Genomic DNA, 26,157 nt, shown 5'->3' with positions numbered 1-26,157 from the left:
AGAGAGCCCGGAACAGGAAGCTGAGATGGAGTTCTCAGGGTGCCCTGCTGCTGCCGGCGTTGCCGTGGGCGACGAGGCCCAGGAGGCGGAGAAGGAGGGCCACGCCCACGTTCTATTTGATGAGTTTGTCCAGGCGTCCACCTGCAGAGCGACACTCCGTGCCTTCAACCTGCTGTGTGAGCACCTTCAGCTCACACACACACACACACAGCCACAGACATACTCCACTACACAGCCGCAGCGGCCTTTCTACCACACCCTCAAAGAGCGCCTCAGCTACTGGAAGGCCAACGCACTGTGGGCCAAACTGGACAAACGGGCGGCCCACCACGAGTATGGGAAGGGCCGTGTCTGTGCCAACACCACGGTACTTATTATTCATATTTGTAAAAACCAAATAGTCCACCAAATTTAATTTTTCAAAAACTATTTTCTATTGCCTGGGTTAAATGCATGGGAGTGTGTATAGTATATGGATGTGAAGCGTGTGTGGCTGCGCAGCGTGTCCATGTTTAAGTGTGTACGTTTCTAGCTTCTCATCCCAGCTGTCCCCTCTCCCAGTGTGTGATCATCGGGGCGGGGCCGTGTGGTCTGCGTACAGCAGTAGAGCTGGGGTTCCTGGGGGCCAGAGTGGTGCTGCTGGAGAAGAGAGATGCCTTCTCCAGGAACAACGTCCTTCACCTCTGGCCTTTCACCATCCACGACCTCAGGGGCCTCGGGGCCAAGAAGTTCTACGGCAAGTTCTGTGCTGGAGCCATCGACCACATCAGTGAGTATGGAATGATCCCTAACCCTTGACCCTTGAGTTTCCATGGTTACAGCTCTGGGGCTTCAATATTCATTAGAGAATCCTCTCTATATACCCTATTTCTCTCCCTCTCTCTCTCTCTCTCTCTCTCTCGCTCTCTCTCTTCCTCCCTCCCTGTCTCTTTCTCTCTCTCGCTCTCCCCCCCTCTCTCTGTAGGTATACGGCAGCTACAGTTGGTGTTATTAAAGGTAGCTCTGTTGTTGGGGGTGGAAGTCCATGTCAACGTAGAGTTTAAGGGACTGGTGGAGCCACCTGCGGACCAGGAGCAACAGAGTAAGACCTGCCGTGTGTGTGTGTGTGTGTGTGTGTGTGTGTGTGTGTGTGTGTGTGTGTAATGCCTTTGTGTTTTTGTGTGTGCCTCAGAGGTAGGGTGGAGGGTGGAGGTGAAACCCAAGTCTCACCCTATTAACCAACTGCAGTGTGACGTGGTGATCGGAGCTGATGGACGACGGAACACACTGCCAGGTAAATCATCTAGTAGCACCTACTGAAACAGCAACAGATCTCATCACTGAAATAACAGATTTCTTAGTAAATGCCTTAATGGGAAGGGAATATTTCTAGCCCTCTGATCCCAGACTTCCTGTTTGCCATCACATCCTGTCTCCCATGTGTCCAATCAGGCTTCAGGCGTAAGGAGTTCCGGGGCAAGCTGGCCATTGCCATCACAGCTAACTTCATGAACCGTAACACCACGGCTGAGGCCAAGGTGGAGGAGATCAGCGGAGTGGCCTTCATCTTCAACCAGAGGTTCTTTCAGGAGCTACGGGACGCCACGGGAGTGGACCTGGAGAATATAGTGTACTACAAAGACGACACGCACTACTTTGTGATGACGGCTAAGAAGCAGAGTCTGCTGGAGAAAGGAGTCATTCTGCGGGTATCAACGCACACAGACACACACATACATACTGTATGGCACACTGATACAGCTGCTTTGACTGTGTCATTATTTTAATCATGCTATGTTACTGACCTGATATGGACTGTATAACTATGTTATTGTTCAAACATTGATTGTATTCTATTGTATTGATGTTTACTGTGTCATACCTATCAGGACTATGTAGACACAGAAACGCTTCTCTCACGGGGAAACGTGGACCAGAATGCACTGCTGGCCTACGCCCGCGAGGCGGCGGACTTCTCCACCAATCACCAGCTGCCATCCCTGGACTTTGCCATGAACCACTACGGGCAGCCTGATGTTGCGTTGTTTGACTTCACCTGTATGTACGCGTCAGAGAACGCTGCACTGGTCAGACAGAGACATGGACACCATCTACTGGTCACACTGGTGGGAGACAGCCTTCTGGAGGTGAGGAGAGAGGAAGAGAGGAGTAGAGTTGGGGGAGAGTAGAAGACTGTTAACGTCAGCAATCCTGATGTACTCTGAAAGTAATTCTGTTGTAAGTAGCATATGTTTGTAATGTGTGTGTGTGTGTGTGTCTGCTTTTGTGCGTGCGTGCATGCGAGTTAGCCGTTCTGGCCCATGGGGACAGGTATAGCACGGGGGTTCCTGGCAGCATTGGACTCTGCCTGGATGGTACGGAGCTGGGCTCAAGGCCTTGCCCCCCTGGACTTACTTGCTGAAAGGTGAGAGAGCAAGTCTGCAGTCAGGAGAACACACACCAGCAATCAAGGAATGGGCACACTGTCAAATGACACACTGCCAAACCCACACAAACGTACATGACGTGCCAAAACCATTGATAAACACACACAGGCACCTAGGCTAGGAAACCAAATTATCATTCACCTGATTCCCTAAATATATAATTCTCTCTCTCTCTCTCTCTCTCTCTCTCTCTCTCTCTCTCTGTCTCTGTCTCTCTCTCTCTGTCTCTGTGTCTCTCTCTCTCTCTCTCTCTCTCTCTGTCTCTGTCTCTCTCTGTCTCTCTCTCTCTCTCTATGTCTCTCTCTCTGTCTCTCTCTCTCTCTGTCTCTCTCTGTCTCTCTCTGTCTCTCTCTCTGTCTCTGTCTCGCTCTCTCTCTCTCTCTCTCTCTCTCTGTCTCCTCTCTCTCTCCTCTCTCTCTCTCTCTCTCTCTCTCTCTCTCTCTCTGTCTGTCTGTCTGTCTGTCTGTCTGTCTGTCTGTCTGTCTGTCTGTCTGTCTGTCTGTCTGTCTGTCTGTCTGTCTGTCTGTCTGTCTGTCTGTCTGTCTGTCTGTCTGTCTGTCTGTCTGTCTGTCTGTCTCTCTCTCTCTCTCTCTCTCTCTCTCTCTCTCTCTCTCTCTCTCTCTCTCTCTCTCTCTCTCTCTCTCTCTCTCTCTCTCTCTCTGTCTCTGTCTCTGTCTCTGTCTCTGTCTCCTCTCTCCCTCTCTCTGTCTCTCTCTCTCTCTGTCTCTCTCTCTCTCTCTCTCTCTCTGTCTCTCTCTCTCTCTCTCTCTCTCTCTCTGTCTGTCTCACTGTCTCTCTGTCTCTCTGTCTCTCTGTCTCTCTCTCTCTCTCTCTCTCTCTCTCTCTCTCTCTCTCTCTCTCTCTCTCTCTCTCTCTCTCTGTCTCTGTCTCCTCTCATTCTTTTTTTCAGAGAGAGTCTGTATCGTCTCCTTCCTCAGACCACTCCAGAAAAAGCCAACAAGAACTTTGGTCAATACACTGTAGACCCAGCTACCCGCTACCCTAACATCAACCCCCAACTCATCACCCCCGCACAGGTATACACAGGATAACAGGCACACATGCACATACGCACACACAGGTCTGATGATGATGATGATGACAATCTCTGTAGGTGGGCCATCTAATATACACAGGAGCGAGTGGCGGTTTGGATGCGGACCAGGAACCGCGACCCCGATCCCCCTTGCCGAAGCTACTACGACAGGGTGAGTCTGACCCTCTGAGTACTGAACGATACACTAACATAACTCTAACCATTGGCTTGATCAGCATCTTCACTCATATTTGTTGTCTTCCTCTCTGGTTCCCCCAGAGTCCTTCTCTCGCTCCAGTAAGCTTTTGTCGTGGTGCCAGCAGCAGACACAGGGTTACCGTGGCGCTGCAGTTAGCGACCTCACTACTTCCTGGAAGAGTGGCCTATCTTTGTGTGCCCTCATCCACCACTACCGACCTGACCTCATGTGAGTCACCTCTGACCTCTAACCTCTCGCTCCTCACAAATCACCTCGCCTCTCACCTCATACAGCTCATCCCTAAGGTAGCATTCAGGCGCAATGTAGTTGGTCTGGAACTCGACCAATGCCTCACTTCTCATCCCACCTCTCACCTTTCGAACCTCAGTCTCACTTCCGTTTCATGCAAGCTCAGGTGCATGTGTGTTTGTGTGTGTGTGTGTGTGTGAGAGGTGTGAGAGGTGAGAGAGGTGAGAGAGGTGAGAGAGGTGAGGCTGACGAGTCAGAAGACCATGGTCCTGATTAGTAATTATCTGATTGGATCAGTGCCTCTCTTTGTCCTCTTGCTCTGTTGTGTGTGTGTGTGTGTGTGTGCGTGTGTGTGTGTGTGTGTGCGTGTGTACGTGTGTGAAGTGTGTCTATTTGAATGCGTGTGTGTGTGTGTGTGTGACTCTCTCTTACTTTGACTCTCTCCTCCCATCTCTCTGCAGTGACTTTGACTCTCTGGAGGAGGATGAGGGGGAGGACAATATGAGGTTGGGGTTGGAGGTGGCGGAGAAGGAGTTTGGCATCTCTCCTGTGATGACTGTAGAGGAGATGTCGTCGGTCAGTGAAACGGACACTCTCTGTATGGTCATGTACCTCAGCCAGTTTCACCAGCTCTTCAAGGACGCACTGCCCCCAAGTGGTGAGTATCTAAACCACAGTAGTCGGTGTAAGAGCTAATTAATGCTCAATTCCCCTCATCACCCTCTATTCTTATCCTATACTCGCTTTCCAGAATGCTCAAAACTATTCCTCATCTCCAGCCCTCTCCTTCATAATAACTTATCTACAATGCCTTACTAAGCGAACGCAGAGTGTTGAAAATGTTTCTATTTCCATTACCGGTCAGTGGTTGTGAAGGAAAGGAGATGGGGAATGGCTGTGCATGACTGTTCTTCTCCTATTTTCTTGTCTGTAGAATCCCAGACTGAGAGCCTAGATGGGAGGGCTGCTATGATCGGTCCTGCCTCTCTCCTCAGCCGCCTGGGCCACAGCCCATCCCGCAAGCGCAACCCCAAGGTACACACCCCTGTTTGTTTATTTAGGGACTCTGTTTGTCTGTGTGTAGGTGTATAGGTGCATGTGTGTTTAAATATATTTGTCTGTGTCCCTCCCATCAGGAGCAGAAGGAGAAGGATGCGGTGGGGAAGAGGAGGAAGACCAGTCGGCCATGTCTGGAGGACGTGAGACAAAATCTCAGATTAGTGGACAGCTATGAGGTGAGGGGTGTAACCTGTAGCCCTGGCTTAGGAAACAGAAATTGTAACTGCCAGTAGTTCTTTGACTAAATTAATGAGATGACATGCAATAATATTTTAGACGTTAGAACAGCAATACAACACCTTTGGCCTTAAAGTGACATGGGTCAAACTCTCCACCATTCTGCCTTCCGCAGGAAGAGGCTGCCCTGTGCTCTGTGGGTGGAGCAAGCCAAAGCAGAGTGCGCTCGATGGCCAATCAGCTGCTGGCCAAGTTTGAGGAGAACGCCCTTTGCCCCTCCTCCACGCCAGCTGCAGCTCTACGCAGACAGGTGAGATGGGATGGAATTCAGAACTCCTAGCTGCTAAGAGTTTTCAGGTGTTACTAAGAGTGTTTTCTCTCGCTCAAAGTGTCAACGATTTGAAAAATACTCTTATTGAAAATCTGTGCTTTTAATCTGAATAAAGGAACTTGTACAGCACGGTCTGTCATCAATAGCTGTTGGTAGTTTAGATCCTCCGTGTGTGAGCTGACTGACTGACTTCCTCTTGAGGTTTCAGAGGATAAGACAGATTAGCTGCACTGTGATGGGCATTTTGGGTCAGGGCCAATGGGACTCACTGAGCCTTGGAGCAGTAAGTAAGGGTTCATTTGGTTGGAGGGAGCAGCTATGGTTGCAGCAATATGGGTTAAGATTAACTGGTGGATAGGGTTAGCAGTGGTAGCTCTTGACCTAGGCCCTATATTCTTAAGGCTGTGGTTGTAGTACGGTATAAAGGTAGCCATGGCCGTCCCGCCTCCACAGCCCTCACTCCCTCTACTAACTGACCACCAGGGGGACTCCATGCCCACGCTTCCACCTCCTCCAGCATCCCCTGACCCCCAGGCCCAGCCAGCCCCTGTAGCCTCCGCTGCCACCTGGAAACAGGTAAAAAATAGTAAGCCTCTCCACCTGTGGCTCTTAGAGGACTGCAGAGTTATATAGCTGTATCTCTCTGTGTCACCACATGGGGGTGCATGATTGTGTGCTGTGTAGTTCAGTCGCGTGGCATTTTGTCATAGCTCTTTCTTAGCTTTAGTTCCCTAGATTTCACAGTATTTCACTATTTCGCTACCTCAACCACCCACTCACATTATGCCGTCTAAACCATGGAACCCCAGAAGAAGCGCACGCAGCAGCAGGAGCAAATGAGTTTCAAGTACAAGGAAAAGGTCAAATGTCACACCCTGCCCAGCAGGGGGGAGCAGGTACGCCACCCCCAGAGGAATCTGGGTAATGTAATGTATAGACCAGATGGCATGTAGACTAGTAATGATGTCCCATGCCACCCATACATGTTCATAGACTTCCCCAAGTTCCCAGTAGCTATCTGTAGACTAATGTGTGTCATTGGTGTGATGACTTTTGAGGTCTCTTCTCGGCTACCTCAGTGGTTCCCTGATATATTGTATCAGGACACAAAAGACCAACTGTCAGATCTTGACAGATACATGGTGGACGTTGGCAATAAGAGTTGCCCACGCACGGTCAAAGCTTTAACCATACCCCTAGTGTGGACCTACCCCATTCATAGACACTAACTACCTTTAGCACCTATTGACGATAGTATAGCCCCGAGGCTTGCTCTGAACGTTAACACGCATTGCTTGCGGTGCAGTTTTGGAAACATATGGAACCTGTCTTTCATATAAGCAATAATGAATATACAGTGAGGGAAAAAAGTATTTGATCCCCTGCTGATTTTGTACGTTTGCCCACTGACAAAGAAATGATCAGTCTATAATTTTAATGGTAGGTTTATTTGAACAGTGAGAGAGAGAATAACAACAAAAAAATCCAGAAAAACGCATATCAAAAATTTTATAACTTGATTTGCATTTTAATGAGGGAAATAAGTATTTGACCACCTCTCAATCAGAAAGATTTCTGTCTCCCAGGTGTCTTTTATACAGGTAACGAGCTGAGATTAGGAGCACACTCTTAAAGGGAGTGCTCCTAATCTCAGTTTGTTATCTGTATAAAAGACACCTGTCCACAGAAGCAATCAATCAATCAGATTCCAAACTCTCCACCATGGCCAAGACCAAAGAGCTCTCCAAGGATGTCAGGGACAAGATTGTAGACTTACACAAGGCTGGAATGGGCTACAAGACCGTCACCAAGCAGCTTGGTGAGAAGGTGACAACAGTTGGTGCGATTATTCGCAAATGGAAGAAACACAAAATAACTGTCAATCTCCCTCGGCCTGGGGCTCCATGCAAGATCTCACCTCGTGGAGTTGCAATGATCATGAGAACGGTGAGGAATCAGCCCAGAACTACACGGGAGGATCTTGTCAATGATCTCAAGGCAGCTGGGACCATAGTCACCAAGAAAACAATTGGTAACACACTACGCCGTGAAGGACTGAAATCCTGCAGCGCCCACAAGGTCCCCCTGCTCAAGAAAGCACATATACATGCCCGTCTGAAGTTTGCCAATGAACATCTGAATGATTCAGAGGAGAACTGGGTGAAAGTGTTGTGGTCAAATGAGACCAAAATGGAGCTCTTTGGCATCAACTCAACTCGTCGTGTTTGGAGGAGGAGGAATGCTGCCTATGACCCCAAGAACACCATCCCCACCGTCAAACATGGAGGTGGAAACATTATGCTTTGGGGGTGTTTTTCTGCTAAGGGGACAGGACAACTTCACCGCATCAAAGGGACGATGGACGGGGCCATGTACCGTCAAATTTTGGGTAAGAACCTCCTTCCCTCAGCCAGGGCATTGAAAATGGTCGTGGATGTATATTCCAGCATGACAATGACCCAAAACACACGGCCAAGGCAACAAAGGAGTGGCTCAAGAAGAAGCATATTAAGGTCCTGGAGTGGCCTAGCCAGTCTCCAGACCTTAATCCCATAGAAAATCTGTGGAGGGAGCTGAAGGTTCGAGTTGCCAAACGTCAGCCTCGAAACCTTAATGACTTGGAGAAGATATGCAAAGAGGAGTGGGACAAAATCCCTCCTGAGATGTGTGCAAACCTGGTGGCCAACTACAAGAAATGTCTGACCTCTGTGATTGCCAACAAGGGTTTTGCCACCAAGTACTAAGTCATGTTTTGCAGAGGGGTCAAATACTTATTTCCCTCATTAAAATGCAAATCAATTTATAACATTTTTTACATCCGTTTTTCTGGATTTTTGTTGTTGTTATTCTGTCTCTCACTTTTAAAATAAACCTACCATTAAAATTATAGACTGATCATTTATTTGTCAATGGGCAAACGTACAAAATCAGTGTACAGTAATTGTGTATTTTGCATTTGTGAAATAAGATTGATGTGATATGAGAGGGATGTGTGTTTCTAGAACCATACCACAATTGAGAATTGATTCACATTTAGATGGAGTATTTGGCTGTTTTGGCTTCCAGAGACAATTCGCCTTTAAACAGAACATGTAAGATCCTTGGACTATAAGGAGTAACGTTAGGCCCCATTAGTTATTTATTCGGCTAGTGTGGACCATGAGTGGGCTACAACTTGAGCCATAGTCATTGAGTTCAATCTGTCGGCCTCAGGGCAGTGTCAGAGTGCTAAATGATGCTGTAAATCATATAAACAACTATTGTTTCAGAGAAAGAGGAGTAAACTGGACTGAACTGTCAGAGTGCATCTTGTTTGGGCTTTAAGAAAGTATATTTGTAGAACTTACTGCAGGGCATGTGGCATGTGACAACGCTGCAACTGAAATGTTCCCTTTTAAGATTAGAAAGACCAGAGGCCTGTGAATGTTTTTTGTTCATGTTTGCACAGCCTTCTTTCCTCGGACACCTCTTTGTTTTGCCGACAAATTAAGTTTGATTGGTGTGGGATAAGGGCCTAGTGATAACGTTTATATTTATTATTTTTGGACAATGATTACACTGCAACAGAAAGAAGGTTAAATGAGTATAATGATATAATCCAAAAGGGGATTGATGTTTCTAGAACTTTGACATGGCTTTGTGTTCCATTTCCACATCCATAACACAACATCAAAACTCTCTGTTTGTGGCTCCGGTTGTGTCATCCCTAGTGAGTGTTTCTCTCTCTGTGTCTACTGTTTGTTCTGTCCTTTCTTCATCTCTTTTCTCTCTTTTCTCCTGCTATCTTTTAGAAATATGTTCAGATGTACACAGGCGGAGTGAGCTCATTGGCTGAACAGATATCCAATCAGGTTCAAAGTCAGGAGGCACCGTCACCCCAGCACACTCCTAATAGGAAGGAATCGGTAATACTTTATTTGAGTCGATTTGAACTCACCCACATTAATACTGTCGATAGGCCAAAACTCATCCAGCATTGGATTATACCCTATCTAGGCTGGTTCTGAAGTAATCTTTTGTAATTAAGGCATATATACATTTTTCAACCATTTTCCATCCAAAAAAATTAGGAATAAGCAAAGGCTTTGATTTCTGAACAAACAGATGGAAAAAGTCTTAAAAGGTATTAGAAATACATCACAACACAATAATGTTGAAGTAAAGACCCCTGCCAACTAATATCAACATTTATATTTAGTTTTGGAGAAATGTCTGTAAGTTTAAGAAACATTGCCTTGTGCTGTGAAATTCCGGACCAAAAACCCACATATCTTGAAGATATCTTCTAATTTCTCTACCTCATGAGGAGGGAGGAAATTGAAATCTCACAGAAGTAACAAGTAAAGGTATACCTATCAATTAGTTATAGTTTTTTTAACCAGTTGTGTAAAATACTTAAGTAAAAATACTTTAAAGTACCGCTTAAGTAGTTTTGTGGGTATCTGTACGTTACTTTACTATTTATATTTTTGAAAACTTTTACTTCAATACATTCCTAAAGAAAATAATGTACTTTTTACTCCATACATTTTCCCTCGTTACATTTTGAATGCTTAACAGGACAGGAAAATGGTCCAATTCACACACTTATCAAGAGAACATCTCTTGTCATCCCCTACGGCCTCTGATCTGGTGGACTCACTAAACACAAATGCTTTGTTTGTAAATTATGACTGTGTGTTGGAGTGTGCCTCTGGCTATCAGTAAATAAAAAAACAAATAATGTGATCTGATTTGCTTAGTATAAGGAATTTGAAATGATTTATACTTTTACTTTTACTTTTGATACTTAAGTATATTTTAGCAATTACATTTACTTTTGATACTTAAGTACATTTAAAACCAAATACTTTTAGATTTTTACTCAAGTAGAATTTTACTGGGTGACTTTTACTTAAGACATTTTCTAATAAGGTATCTTTACTTTTACTCAAGTATGACAATTGCATACTTTTTCCACCACTGGTTTTTACTGATATCAATTCGGTATCAGTAAATCAATCGGTAACGGAGTTTCCGAAAAATCTGTTATGGATTTTCTGCAATTGAGTTGGCTATAATGGGAAACCATAGTAGTCACAAACCACAGTTGGGTTAAAATTTACATTTGGGTCATTTAGCAGATGCTCTTATCCAAAGCGACTTAAATTAGCAAATAGGGTTAAGTGCCTTGCTCAAGGGCACATCGACAGATGTTCACCTAGTCGGCTCGGGATTCCAACCAACAACCTTTTGGTTACTGGCCCAGCTTGCTTAAGCACTAGGCTACCTGCAGCCCTACAAGTTTGCACAGCACAGTAAAGTATAATAGAGCACAGTAAAGTAGAGTATGGTTCAGTACATTGCTGTACAGTAGAGTTCAGTACAGTAAAGAATAGTGTATAGTTCAGGACTGTACTGTACAGTAGACTAGAGTTCAGTTCAGTACAGTACACAGTAGGTATTTGGTATTTTATTAGGATCCCCATTAGCTGTTTGCGAAAGCAGCAGCTACTCTTCCTGGGGACCACACAAAACATGAAACATGACATAATACAGAACATTAATAGACAAGAACAGCTCAAGGACAGAACTACATCAATTTAAAAATGGCACACATAGCCTACATACAGTTGAAGTCGAAAGTTTACATACACCTTAGCCAAATACATTTAAACTCAGTTTTTCACAATTCCTGACAATTAATCCTAGTTAAAATTCCCTGTCTTAGGTCAGTTAGGATAACCACTTTATTTTAAGAATGTGAAATGTCAGAATAATAGTAGAGAGAATAATTTATTTCAGCTTTTATTTCTTTCATCACATTCAGAAGTTTACAATTAATATTTGGTATCATTGCCTTTAAATTGTTTAACTTGGGTCAAACGTTTCGGGTAGCCTTCCACAAGCTTCCCACAATAAGTTGGGTGAATTTTGGCCCATTCCTCCGGACAGAGCTGGTGTAACTGAGTCAGGTTTGTAGACCTCCTTGCTCGCACACGCTTTTTCAGTTCTGCCCACAAATCTTCTATAGGATTGAGGTCAAGGCTTTGTGATGGCCACTCCATTACCTTGACTTTGTTGTCCTTAAGCCATTTTGCCACAACTTTGGAAGTATGCTTGGGGTCATTGTCCATTTGGAAGACCCATTTGCGACCAAGCTTTAACTTCCTGACTGATGTCTTGCATCAGTGCACCAGTCCCTCCTGCAGCAAAGCACCCCCACAGCATGATGCTGCCAACCCCGTGCTTCACGGTATGGATGGTGTTCTTCGGCTTGCAAGCAACCCCCTTTTCCTCCAAACATAACGATGGTCATTATGGCCAAACAGTTCTATTTTTGTTTCATCAGACCAGAGGACATTTCTCAAAAAAGTACAATCTTTGTCCCCATGTGCAGTTGCAAACCGTAGTCTGGCTTTTTTATGGTGGTTTTGGAGCAGTGGCTTCTTCCTTGCTGAGCGGCCTTTCAGGTTATGTCGATATAGGACTCGTTTTACTGTGGATATAGATACTTTTGTACCTGTTTCCTCCAGCATCTTCACAAGGTCCTTTGCTGTTGTTCTGGGATTGATTTGCATCTCTAGGAGACAGAACGCATCTCCATCCTGAGCGGTATGACGGCTGCGTGGTCCCATGGTGTTTATACTTGCATACTATTGTTTGTACAGATGAACGTGGTACCTTCAGGCGTTTGGAAATTGCTCCCAATGATGAACCATACTTGTGGAGGTCTACCATTTCTTTTCTGAGGTCTTGGCTGATTTCTTTTGATTTTCCCATGATGTCAAGCAAAGAGGCATTGAGTTTGAAGGTAGGCCTTCAAATACATCCACAGGTACACCTCCAATTGACTCAAATGATGTCAATTGTTGCAAAAATTACTTGTGTCATGCACAAAGTAGATGTCCAAACCGACTTGCCAAAACTATAGTTTGTTAACAAGACATTTGTGGAGTGGTTGAAAAACGAGTTTTAATGACTCTAACCTAGGTGTATGTAAACTTCCGACTTCAACTGTATCAATACATACATACAAACTATCTAGGTCAAATAGGGGAGAGGCGTTGTGAGGTGTTGCTTAACCAGGTTTGCTGTTCATTTGAGCAATATGAGATGGAAGGGAGTTCCATGCAATAATGGCTCTATATAATACTGTATGCTTTCTTGAATTTGTTCTGGATTTGGGGACTGTGAAAAGACCCCTGGTGGCATGTCTGGTGTGTGTCAGAGCTGTGTGTAAGTTGACTATGCAAACAATTTGGAATTTTCAACACATTAATGTTTCTTATAAAAAGAAGAAGTGATGCAGTCAGTCTCTCCTCAACTCGTAGCCAAGAGAGTCTGGCATGCATAGTATTTATATCAGCACTCTGATTACAATGAAGAGCAAGACGTGCCACTCTGTTCTGGGCCAGCTGCAGCTTAACTAGGTCTTTCCTTGCAACACTCGACCACACGACTGGACAATAATCAAGATAAGACAAAACTAGAGCTTGCAGGACTTGCTTTTTGGAGTGTGGTGTCATAAAAGCAGAGCATCTCTTTAACTACGGACAGACCTCTCCCCATCTTGAAGAGCACACTATAATGTACTGTATTGTACTGTACTCTACTATAATGTACTCTATTGTACTGTACTGAACTCTACTGAGCTCTACTGTGTTGTGCTTTGATATCCAAACTTGTTAAACATTTTACATTTTAGTCATTTAGCAGACGCTCTTATCCAGAGCGACTTACAGTTAGTGAGTGCATACATTATTTATTTATTTTTCATACTGGCCCCCCGTGGTAATCGAACCCACAACCCTGGCATTGCAAACGCCATGCTCTACCAACTGAGCTACGTCCCTGCCGGCCATTCCCTCCCCTACCCTGGACGACGCTGGGCCAATTGTGCGCCGCCCCATGGGTCTCCCGGTCGCGGCCGGCTACGACAGGCCTGGATTCGAACCAGGATCTCTAGTGGCACAGCTAGCACTGCGATGCATAGACGTCTATGACTGGTTCAGATTTGGTCGGGTCTAGACCAACCAAATTAGGTCTTGTTTGGGGGCAGTGCTCATTAAAATAATATAATAATATCTAAAGGAGGATATTGCATACAGTGGGGAAAAAAAGTATTTAGTCAGCCACCAATTGTGCAAGTTCTCCCACTTAAAAAGATGAGAGAGGCCTGTAATTTTCATCATAGGTACACGTCAACTATGACAGACAAAATGAGAAAAAAAATCCAGAAAATCACATTGTAGGATTTTTTATGAATTTATTTGCAAATTATGGTAGAAAATAAGTATTTGGTCACCTACAAACAAGCAAGATTTCTGGCTCTCACAGACCTGTAACTTCTTCTTTAAGAGGCTCCTCTGTCCTCCACTCGTTACCTGTATTAATGGAACCTGTTTGAACTTGTTATCAGTATAAAAGACACCTGTCCACAACCTCAAACAGTCACACTCCAAACTCCAATATGGCCAAGACCAAAGAGCTGTCAAAGGACACCAGAAACAAAATTGTAGACCTGCACCAGGCTGGGAAGACTGAATCTGCAATAGGTAAGCAGCTTGGTATGAAGAAATCAACTGTGGGAGCAATTATTAGGAAATGGAAGACATACAAGACCACTGATAATCTCCCTCAATCTGGGGCTCCACGCAAGATCTCACCCCGTGGGGTCAAAATGATCACAAGAACGGTGAGCAAAAATCCCAGAACCACACGGGGGGACCTAGTGAATGACCTGCAGAGAGCTGGGACCAAAGTAACAAAGCCTACCATCAGTAACACACTACGCCGCCAGGGACTCAGATCCTGCAGTGCCAGACGTGTCCCCCTGCTTAAGCCAGTACATGTCCAGGCCCGTCTGAAGTTTGCTAGAGTGCATTTGGATGATCCAGAAGAGGATTGGGAGAATGTCATATGGTCAGATGAAACCAAAATATAACTTTTTGGTAAAAACTCAACTCGTCGTGTTTGGAGGACAAAGAATGCTGAGTTGCATCCAAAGAACACCATACCTACTGTGAAGCATTGGGGTGGAAACATCATGCTTTGGGGCTGTTTTTCTGCAAAGGGACCAGGACGACTGATCCGTGTAAAGGAAAGAATGAATGGGGCCATGTATCGTGAGATTTTGAGTGAAAACCTCCTTCCATCAGCAAGGGCATTGAAGATGAAACGTGGCTGGGTCTTTCAGCATGACAATGATCCCAAACACACCGCCCGGGCAACGAAGGAGTGGCTTCGTAAGAAGCATTTCAAGGTCTTGGAGTGGCCTAGCCAGTCTCCAGATCTCAACCCCATAGAAAATCTTTGGAGGGAGTTGAAAGTCCGTGTTGCCCAGCGACAGCCCCAAAACATCACTGCTCTAGAGGAGATCTGCATGGAGGAATGGGCCAAAATACCAGCAACAGTGTGTGAAGACTTACAGAAAATGTTTGACCTGTGTCATTGCCAACAAAGGGTGTATAACAAAGTATTGAGAAACTTTTGTTATTGACCAAATACTTATTTTCCACCATAATTTGCAAATAAATTCATTAAAAATCCTAAAATGTGATTTTCTGGATTTTTTTTCCTCATTTTGTCTGTCATAGTTGACGTGTACTTATGATGAAAATTACAGGCCTCTCTCATCTTTTTAAGTGGGAGAACTTGCACAATTGGTGGCTGACTAAATACTTTTTTTCCCCACTGTATTTATTACACCATGACATTCGGGTGTACTGGGGCGGCAGGTAGCTTAGTGGTTAAGAGCGTTGTGCCAGTAACCGAAAGGTCGCTGGTTCTAATCCCCGAGCCGACTAGGTGAAAAATCTGTCGATGTGCCCTTGAGCAAGGCACTTAACCCTAATTGCTCCTGTAAGTCGCTCTGGATAAGAGTGTCTGCTAAATGACTAAAATGTAAATGTACTCTGTATTGAGTGCATGCGCTTGAGCGTGCACAACATGTTTTATGGGCCTAATAATAAAAACGTAATTCAAACAGTAAAGATGTATTACCTTTTAATGTGGCATGAACACAACCAGTTAGGGTATTTTCCAGGGGCTCAACTTTCACTGGGGACAGGGTTTTTTTAATAATTGGAATGTGATACAAAACAAGGCAACGGTGTACTTTAGGACCATGCGGACGCATCCGAGCGGTCGGGTAGGCTGTTTGGAGTGTTTATCCAACTGAATATATATATATATATATATATATATATATATATATATATATATATATATATATATATATATATATATATATATATATATATATATATGTCCCCCCTCCACTTCTAAAACCAAAGTTGCGCCCCTGGTATTTTCATTTGATTGTTAAACAAATCACTTAAAAAAGTAGGCTACCTGTGCATGTTCCTCCACTCCAAAATAATTCCAGCATCCAAATTGCATGTGTAGGCCCTTTGATGAATTGAAATAGACAGCTGTTAAAAAAATTAAAAAAAGTCTGCCTACATTAATTGATGCATCTTGCTGACAAATTGACCTTTTTTTGTAGCCTGAAAAGTCGGGACACCTGAAATGGGTCTGAAACTGTCCCGGGAAAAACGGGAGGGTCAGCCTAACACAAGGTCAACTTATTGTACTAAGCTACAATGTGTATTACCATGAACTTCAATTAGGCCGACCGTAGCCAGTGTGTATTGGTAAACAAAAAAAATAGGTGAGTAAACTCTGATTGCCAGTAGCGGTGAAAAAATGTACGCTCCCAATACTTTCAATGCATTTTTCAGAAAAAGGCGTTTACCCTTCACTAGGCCTACACCACCGCCAGTAGGCTACCATCTCAGCCAAGGCCATTTTAAACACATGAACACACGCCGAATAGGTAGCCTACATTCAATATAATACATGAGTTGAATCAAATTATGTTTTACACCCTAGTTCATGAGTTGTCCATAATTCATGAGTTAATGCTTCGAGTCTTCACAGATCGTGTGACATAAAACACTACCTTTATTTCCTTACATTAATGACATTGATGACAGTGTTATTTGTCATTATTAAGCATTTAACAATTGAATTAGAACATTGAACTTCAACCCTGTACGAATCATGGATCTTTGAGATCTCGGAAAATACACTGTATGTGTAACTATGCCTACGTAACATTTCATTATGTTTCGCCGTGAAAACAGTTCTCATGGACACACAAATCCAAAATAATGTAGTCCTATGCCATTGCAAAATCGAATGCTTCTAACAGAAAGAGTCAACTATAGGCCTACTGTCATTAACGTATACATGTTGGATGGGATTGGATGCGCATTGGTGTCTAGCTATAGGCTAGTTGTTAGTGATATTGTCGACCATCATCAGCTGATCCAGGAAATACAATTATTATTGATAGAAAAGAATAAAGCTAAATGGTCTACTACTTCTGGCCACGGATGGCACGAAGAACACCAGTACCCACGCACACCTGAAAAACAAAGCAATGAGTGCTCTAAACAGCTGACTGACAAAATCAAACAAGTATAAATCAACTGAGAAATCTAATGCAATGGAATAAAGGCAATGTTTTATCAAGGACGCATGGCAAACAACTGGCAAAAATTAGGAAGTACAAAGGAAGATCTATGCGTGAAGGGCTTCAGCTGAGGCTGAAATTCAGCCCTACTGTGTGGACAGTGCAGCCACATAGAAATACATGGTTTAAACCATGACAGAAGCTTTTATTTCATTGGAAGCTTTTATTTTCATATTTACCACAGTAAAACATATTTACCACTACATTTTAAACAAATAGGAGAATAGTTAAATTACTATTACTTAGAGTAGTAGTCATTGTGCATAGAGTTGTATGGTTTGTTCAACTTTGAAATCAATGTTTGGCACATATTTTAAGTGAAAAATCAGAGTCTCTGCGCAATTCCGTTACTTTGGAATTGCCCAGTAACCTCTTTAGTAGTAGGCTAACTCTGAAGTGAGGTGATCCATGTATTACAGCTTATCCCCCCCCTCCCTCTCTCTTAGGCTGGCGTTCGCTCTGTGTTGGCGGGGGCGGGGCCAGGGCCAGGAGGTGCCAGTGACGTGTGTTTCTTCTGCAGTAAGCGTGTGTACGTGATGGAGAGACTCAGTGCTGAGGGACTGTTCTTCCACCGGAGCTGCTTCCAGTGTGACCACTGCAGCTCCACCCTCCGCCTGGCCTCCTACGCCTACGACCGGCCTAACGGTGAGCCCCTGAGAGTGAGGGATGAGAGTGAGAAAGGGGAGAGTCCTGGCGGGGTGAGGGCAGGGAGAGAGGGTCACTGAGCACCATAGAGTTAAAAGTGGGTAACTCTAATGAATGACAAGGGCTGCCCTACCACACACACACACTGAAAATACCACTACCAGCCCAGCATGGTCTTGGCACTGCAACACCACCACAACTTTTGATATGCTCGACCACAACTTGTTGTGTTATCTTGAATGCAGCTCTGACCTGCAGTTTATGAGGGTCAGTGACACTCAATCACTCTGATTTTACACTGATTGCTCCAATATGCCCTCAGGATTGATGTTACACCGCCTGATCACTTTGTAAGGCTTCCAGGTTATCAGCAGACCAGAGACCAACTCAGTTAACACATGATGAACACAAACTCAGTGTGTCCCTTACTGCACCGTTGGGGCCTGGGGCTCCCTGGACTGACTGTGTGGTTGTTTATCTTTGAGTGTGTGTGTGTGTGTGTGTGTGTGTGTGTGTGTGTGCGTGCGTGCGCGTGTGTGCGTGCGTCGGGGTCTCAAATTACTGTAGAATACAGAAGGTGCAAGTAAAAAATGTGGTTGTGCATCAGCAGTTTTTCTCTTGTTATGTCAGTCACTGACAGTCACTCAATTAGCCATGTCAGCTAACAATTCTTAGATTTGTAAGTTAGTCTAGCCAGCTATCTAAACTTGTAGTAATCAAGGCCGAATACCGACTGCATGCAGGGCCCGTGCACAGGGGCCCTGACCTCCAGGGTCCCCCATTGATTTTGTTAGTCACTCTCACTCAGATATCATTAACATGGCATAAGTCACGGCAAAATGTGTAGAATTGCAGGAAATAAACTTTAAAACTGCAAACATTTCTCTCCACCCCATGGCAAAATGTAAAATATGCTGTATAATTGCAACATTTTCTCTCTGCCCCATCGCAAAATGGGTAGAACTGCAGGAAATTAAATGTAAAACTTAAATGTTTCTCTCTGCCGTCAATAGGAGGGCCACCAAAATGTTTTGCCCACGAAGTGGGGGTGGCCCCCCAACCAAATCTCACTTAGGGCCCACAAAAGGCTATGGTGTTTGCGTGTGTGCATGCCTGCTTGCGTGCGTGTGACTGTGTGTATTGTATCTCTTAGAGATGTGCTGTGTGTTTGTAAATGGAGGAGGGGGGGGGGGACAGATACAAAATATGTCAGTGATGTCATGTCAGGCGCTGATCTCTAAGTTTAATTCAAACCCTTCAACCAATCAGGGATGAGGTGTCACGTGATAGCCGTTTGAGTGTGAGGCAGGAGAGGAGTGTGTGTAGGGTAGACTATATATGAAGTGGTCTGTCAGTGTAGGGACCAGATCGAGTGTGTCTTCCTGTTATTCTGTAGACCGGCGCTGTTTTCTATGGAGGAGTCACACTGTAAGACACAACTCTATTTAATTCTCGCCATTCCTTTCCGGGAAGCTGAGACATGTAGCTTTTCCTCAAGATCTAGGGACACTGTTTTCTTTGTGTGGAAATGTAAATAAGATTTAGCTGAAGATAGTTCTACTGTAGTTAGATAACACTTAGTTTTTGTTTAAAGTTCTTCTGTAAGATGCATGGGAGCTGCAGATCTTAGTGTAGTGAGGTTCTAAAACTGCTTGGATTCTGTGTGTAGAGCGGTTCTATGTATAGTGTTCTAACACATTGGTTCTGTGTGTAGGGAAGTTCTACTGTAAGCCGCACTATGACCTCCGTCTGGTTGGGCCGGTCCAGAGGAAGAGACCAGCCCCTCCTACCGCCGACCAGCCCCCAACCCCCTACGGACGAACCCCCTCTCAGCGGACCCTCCTGGTAAGGACTTCTGCCTTTCCCCTCATCTTCTGGCTAAATGGAAGCTCTTGGCTGACCTGGGTTTTCATCTAATTCCTGATATTTGTATAGACATAGCAATTAAGGTTTCATTTCATTGACGAGCTCTCTCTCTCTCTCTGTATATTATGTTGTTCTGAGGAGAATACGTTACGTACTGTATGTATGAGGTTTTCTGTAGATCAATACACTGATCCTTGGAATTCTTTGGGGTAAAATACTATTTTTTCTTTGCTCCCTCCTTAGCAGGAATCCCCAGCTGCTCTGTCCACTAACCCTCGCTCCTCAGTAGCTGTGGTGACAGCAGATCGCAGGTCCTCAGGTAAGCCAAGAGGTTCATGTATCTGTCATGTGTGTGTTTTCAGTCGTAATGCTTGTGACGTGTGTGTTTGTGCACAGAATGTGTTTCTTAGTGACGCCGCTGAGTGTGTAAAGAATGTCCTGAGTGTGCAAAGAATGTGACATTGACTTTGGCTAAGTGTGTGTCTGTGTGTGTGTGTCTGGTGTGTGTGTCTCAGTGGCGTCTCTGATTGGGAGTGGGTCCGGCTTGGTAAAGCTTCTATGTGTGTGTGTGTGTGTGTGTATGTGTGTGTGTGTGTGTGTGTGTATGTGTGCGCTCAGTGGCATCTCTGATTGAGAGGGAGTGTGGCTTGGCTAAGCGCGTGCGCGGCACGCCAGAACGTATAGAGCTGGAGAACTACCGTGTGAGCCTAGAGACTGAGCAGCTAACAGATGAGCCGGAGGAAGTGCCAGAGGAGATGCTGGCCAATTACAACCTCAGTCTGCTGGTGACAGAGGAGAAGAAGGCTAATTACAAGCGCAGCCCGTTGCAGGACAAGAGAAACGAGGGCTCCAGGTCAGCATTACAAAAACAAACATTTATCTTTATTTCTATCTAGCGTGTCCTCTCTCTCCCCCTCTTTCTCTCCCCCTCTTTCTTTCTACCCCTTTTCTCTGGTACACACACTTACACACATGGACACACACACACTAATTGCTTTCCTCTCTCCTCATAGTTCAGAGTCAGAGATGGAGGAGGAGGGGGAGAGGCAGCGGACTTTAACCAATGACCTGGCTAGAGACTCCTGGAGGAAGGCCATGGAACTACACGCACACCTCAGAGGAGAGAGAGGAGAAGAGGAAGAAGAGACAGAAGAAGGAGAGGAGGAAGGAGAGGTTGATGAAGATGATGATGAGGAGGAGGAGTTATCTAGTGATGGTAATTGTGCCTTTTTCTCTGTTTTCATGTGTGTGTCTCTCTATGTGCTGTCAGTCAGAAAGATTTGTTTTTAGACTAGTTTCCTTTCCTTTCCTCAGCTTTCCCCTCCTTTCCTCTCTTTTGTTCTCTGTTCTGGTCTCTCAACCCTCTTTCTCTCTGTATTTGTGTCTGTGTGCCCCCCCTCCTTCCCTCCCTGTCCGTCTGTCTATCTGGTGTGTCTCCCCCTGCTGGTAGAAGGGGAGTACTGTCCGTGGGAGAGGGAGCGTCACTCAGGTCTGTGGCTCCTCCCTCTAGAAGAGGTGGAGGAGACAGGTAGCACCGCCACAGGAGAGAAAGCTAACAAAACATGTTTATTTTTATTATGGTACTTGTTTTGTTACTAACTATTTTGCATGTTTTGTTGTGTCATTGAGCATAATGACAAACTAGTAGGCCGAAATTACAGTAACTTCCCCAAATGAACTTCCCCACCTATTGCACCCCATGGACTTACACAAGGGATTCTTGCACCACTGTCTAATGGCTTTGGTGGCTGTGGTTGCCCAAACCTTACTACTAATATCCTTTGCCTCATCAAGTCTACGGTGTTGCCAAACAACGACAAAAAAAATAACATAACACCTACTCTTGCTCAATGCCAACTGTGGCTCACAAGCAATATTTTCTGTAAGACACAGGAGGTTGCTATCTAGTTTTCTCAGGAGGGATTCTGACTTTCACTTTACTTCCCCTCCCTCCCTCCCTCCCTCTCTCCCTTCCCTCTCCCTTACTCCCCTTACTACTCTCTCTCCTCCTCCCTCCCTCTCTCTTTCCCCCTCCCTTTCTCTCTCTCTCTCTCAGAGGAAAGATCATCGTTGGATGAGTGGCAGCAGAGCACACACTCTCCAGACACACACTCTCCAGACACACACTCTCCAGGCACACATTCTCCAGACACACACTCTCCAGACACACACTCTCCAGACACACACTCTCCAGACACACACTCTCCAGACACACTCATGCCTGACATACACACGCCTGACATACAACTGCCTGACTCGACAACACCCGACACAAACGGTCCACAGAGCCCCACCAGCGTACCCAATAACACCTTCTCCACTCCAGCCACTGCCTCAACACCATTCACACCCACACCCACGTCCTCTGTCTCAATTCCAGACTCCTCTGTCTTTACCTACTCCTCCCCCAACTCCTCCACCACCTCTGGCTGCTCCCCTGGTCCGGACGAGGGAGAGGAGGATGGGGAGGAGAAAGAGAAGAAAGAAAGGAAGGAGAGAAAAGAGCGAGAGGAGAGGGAGAAAGGGGGGAAGGAGAGGGAGAGGGAGAGGGTGCGTGACCCCAGCAGTAGTTTGGGGATTGGTGTGGGCGGGAGCTCCACCCCTCCCTGCATCCCTCCCCCCGCCCAGCTCAGGGCATGCTGGGATAGCCTGCCCTGCCCTTCTGTGGAGGCGGAGTCACTGCAAAGCCCCGCACCTCGCCCCGCCCCTCGATTTGCCCCCGCACCTATCATGGCGTCGGCTGTTGTGCGGGGGGTCGGGGGAAAGAAACTGAAACCGTGGGACGTGGGTGGGGGAAGGAGGTCTATTGCGGGGGGATCTGTTGGAGGGGGGTCTGTTGGGGCGGGGTCTCTTGGGGAGCAGCTGTATAAGGGTGAAGGAATAGACCCCTTAGAGGACATCAGCCCCCCCTTGTCCCCTCTGAAGCCCCTTAAGGCAGTGCCCAGAGACGAGAGAGAGATGGAGAGGAGGAGGGAGATAGAGAGAGCAGCCATGGGGGTGGGCTGGGAGGACACGAAGATTCCCCTAGGAAGGGAGCCTCTCCCAGGGAAGAGCAGGGACGGTCTGGACCCCCGCAGACTCACAGAAAGCCTGCCTCCCCTCCTCCTCACACAACTCCAGGGGGGATCCCTCTTCCCTCCACATAAGAGCCGCAGGGACAACCAGCCCCCCAGCCAGAGTGTGCCTGAAGCGGGCATAGGAGAGGGTGGACCCCTGGGCCTGTGGAGAGCTGTCATCTCTGGCTATAAGAGGGACAGGAAGAAGAAGGGCAGGACTTCCCTTCCCAATACGACAACAGCCCCAGCCCCCAAAGAGCAGGGCAGGAGGAAAACTTCTGCAGAGAGAAGAGGTAACACACATACACACACACACACACACTGGTGATCTGGTATAGTGATTTCCTATGGTGAACCTCTGTGTTTGTGCAGGTGTGAAGTTCAGGGAGCGCCAGAGCTGGTCGGAGCCGGAGGAGTCAGACATCACCTGCTCTGTTGTGATGGAGAGATGCTCCATGAACCCCAAGGCCAACGTGAGAACATCACTACTAACACTACCGCTGATCTTAGAGCAGCAGGTTGACATTACACTACAGTTCTGACTGTGGGAGTCAGTGATGTCACTACAGACCTCTGTTCAGCTCTACAACTCTGTGTATGCCAGCAATGACATATTTACAGCGATTGTTTGGAGGAAATTCATTCACACTATAGGAGGCTGATGTCATATGTGTTAGGGGATATCTGGTCTTTGTTGGTTACCATATCATCTCCTGTCTTCAGAGGCTCAGGTAAATGTTTTAATGGATGAATGTTTTTAGCTTCGTCTGGAGCTGTTTGACCTAGCGTCAGAACTTCAGAAAGAAACCATTGAGGAGGAGGAGGAGGAGGAGGAGGAGGAGAATGAGGAAGTGGAGGTATACTACTTTGTGGCAGTAGAATGAAGGCTGTTGTGTCCTAGTCTAGTTAGAGATAGTTACAGTAGAGTTACTGAGAGAGGTTACGCTTTTCCCATTGTGTAGATGGGTCGTTTATAGCTGTAATAAATAGTTTGTAAGTTCCGATTAGAGGACGTTTTGTGTGAACTATACATACTATATATTGTGTGCCCTATTTTGATAGTTTTTTGGTCTTCATCTTTCCAAGTCTGCATATGTGCCTCATGCCTTGGCCTTTAAGAGGGCGTATGCCATTAAGGTAGTGTGAACATTCCCATTTGGTTGCATCAAGCCGTTCTGTGCTCTGTGCTGTGTCCTTACCATCCCTAAACTTCAGTAGTGTGTGTACTAAGAATTTGCTGCTATGGCCCGAATCTTAATGGTGTGTGTGTGTGTGTGTGTCTGTGTGCGCGCATGCTATGTATGATTCTCTCTCCTACAGAGGCACGTGGGGAAGGAGAAGGAGCGGGACAGCTCCCGCCATATGGATACACAGCGGAAACCATCGTGCCCTACGGAGGTGGTGGGGGTACTGGTGCACATGAAGGACCTGAAGGACCCGTCCAGCCTGGATGTGTCAGAGGCCATGTTCCACAGAGACAGAGACCCAGAGGAGGAGCAGCTAGATGCCAGGTTAACACGCAGAGTACAGAGAGCAGCACGCAAACAGGCCAAACAGGAGCAACTCAAGAGACTGCACAGAGCCCAGGTAGGATGCAGGTTTATAATGTATGTGTGAGTGTGTGTAGAATTTGTGTGAGTGCGTATGATTTGTTTAAAGCCTCATTGATGTTGTAGATGGCGTTAACATGCATCTTTTATCTTTTGTCCTGATCTTGTTCACATTCTGATTGTGCCCACATTTTCAGAAATATGTCAAGTCATGGTATTAAAATATCTTATATCCGTCCACTGTGTCCGTGTTGTGACCAGATTTCCTGGTCCCTCCCTGTATGCAAATTATTTGACAGCTATTCTTTCTTTCTTTATATTGATGCCATAAGTCAATGGTGCCACCTGTCAATGATTTTAGAAGGCGGGATAGTAATTTTTTTTAAAAAATCACTGTCCAGATCCGTCTACACTAAGATATCCAGACACCATGGCTGCATTTACACATGCAGACCCATTCTGATCTTTTGCCCAATTATTGGCACAAGAGCTGATCTGATTGGTCAAAAGACCAATTAGAGGAAACATATCAGAATTCGGCTGCCTGTGTAAACACAGCCAGTGCGTGCCTGACTACCTCAGGAGGTGGTCAGGAAGATCAGATCACAATGCATATTTTTATCGTCTACACCTGTCTGAAAATGTGGGCCAATCAGAATGTGGACAAGATCAGGACAAATAATGCATGTTAGAATCAGGTATAAACAGGGCTTGAGTGTATAAAATGTGCATGTGCCAGATGATCCAAAGGCAGTTGGAGCAGGTGGAGGAGAAGCAGAGGCAGCTGGAGGAGAGGGGTGTGGCTGTGGAGAAGGCCTTGAGAGGGGAAGCAGGTAAACAAACACTATTTACACAACTGTTTGACATCATGGTTTGTTTTACCTATATTACTCTTAGTTAGTTTGACTAAGCAAATGATCAGTGTACATGTGGTCATCTCCCTGGAATGTTCTCATTATAGACTACTGGGGAGAGTCGAATGACAGTGAAGAGATGGACTTACACCTGGGAGGTATGTACCTCATACTATGCTGTATTCCCTCCAGTGGAGGCTGCTGAGGGGAGAACGGCTCATAATAAAGGCCAGAACGGAGCAGATGGAATGGCATCAAACACCTGGAAACCATGTGTTTGATGCCATTCCACTGATTCCACTCCAGTCATTACCACGAGCCCATTCTCCCCAATTAAGGTGCCACCAACCTCCTGTGATTCCCTCCTACTATTCATTACCCTCCAATCTAACCCCTGGTTCCTTACACTCCTCTCCTTCTCTCTCTCTATCTCTCTTTCTCTGTCCCCCCTCCCTCCCTCCCACCCTTCCTCTATTTCCATCTTCCTCTCTCTCATTTAGTCATGGGCAGGCAGGATGACCCAGCTCTGATGCAGCAGTGGTTCAAGCTGGTCCAGCAGAAGAACTGTCTGATGCGCTATGAGTCAGAACTCATGATATTGTGAGTATCTATCTGACCTTTGACCCCCTATGTCACCACTGGACTCTGTGCTTTGTGCTGCCCAAATGTATGATTAGTATGAGCGCTTATGACGGAATGGCACTATGTAGTATGCCTGGGCGCAGTATGCAATTATCTGAGTCAATCAGTGTCTCTGAGCTCTACACTTTGGACTGACATGGTCTCCATGGTGACTGTCTCTCCCTCAGTGCTCGGGAGCTGGAGTTGGAGGACAGACAGAGCCGTCTTCAACAGGAGCTCAGAGAGAGGATGGCCGTGGATGGTATGAACACTCATACACATGCAAACACACACACACAAAAGTCATACTGTACCATAACGCTCTTAATAGATTCTCTGTTTTCAGCCTTCTCTCACTCCCTCTCTCCTTCTCTCTCAGACCACCTGAAGGGTGAGGCGGAGCTGGCTGAGGAGAAGCTAATCCTGGGGGAGATGTTGGAGGTGGTGGAGCAGAGAGATGCTCTGGTGTCTCTGCTGGAGGAGCAGCGGCTGCAGGAGAGCCAGGAGGACAGAGACCTGGAGGCCATCATGCTGTCCCGGGGCCTGGGCCTGCACAACTGGGCCTGA

At 45.9% G+C, this 26,157-nt stretch overlaps 1 protein-coding gene across 1 annotated transcript; it reads left to right on the top strand.

The window, feature by feature from the left end:
* mical3b (microtubule associated monooxygenase, calponin and LIM domain containing 3b) lies at positions 1 to 26,157 on the top strand (the record flags this gene model as incomplete). The annotated part of the gene is made up of 28 exons (XM_084162528.1): positions 1 to 367; positions 562 to 769; positions 965 to 1,081; positions 1,172 to 1,273; positions 1,432 to 1,688; positions 1,869 to 2,126; positions 2,289 to 2,404; positions 3,337 to 3,463; positions 3,541 to 3,634; positions 3,742 to 3,889; positions 4,372 to 4,568; positions 4,845 to 4,945; positions 5,047 to 5,145; positions 5,322 to 5,456; positions 9,269 to 9,382; positions 17,445 to 17,643; positions 19,358 to 19,488; positions 19,756 to 19,828; positions 20,128 to 20,362; positions 20,523 to 20,725; positions 21,629 to 22,858; positions 22,938 to 23,038; positions 23,886 to 24,152; positions 24,855 to 24,948; positions 25,077 to 25,127; positions 25,470 to 25,569; positions 25,779 to 25,852; positions 25,970 to 26,157. Exons 1-28 carry the CDS (start codon positions 26 to 28, stop codon positions 26,155 to 26,157), a joined length of 5,361 nt encoding a protein of 1,786 aa, XP_084018654.1. The 5' UTR covers positions 1 to 25.

Source organism: Coregonus lavaretus (assembly GCF_964263955.1).
Source record: "Coregonus lavaretus genome assembly, chromosome: 5".
Lineage (NCBI taxonomy): Eukaryota > Metazoa > Chordata > Actinopteri > Salmoniformes > Salmonidae > Coregonus > Coregonus lavaretus.
This window is presented reverse-complemented; position numbering and strand designations above follow the sequence as displayed.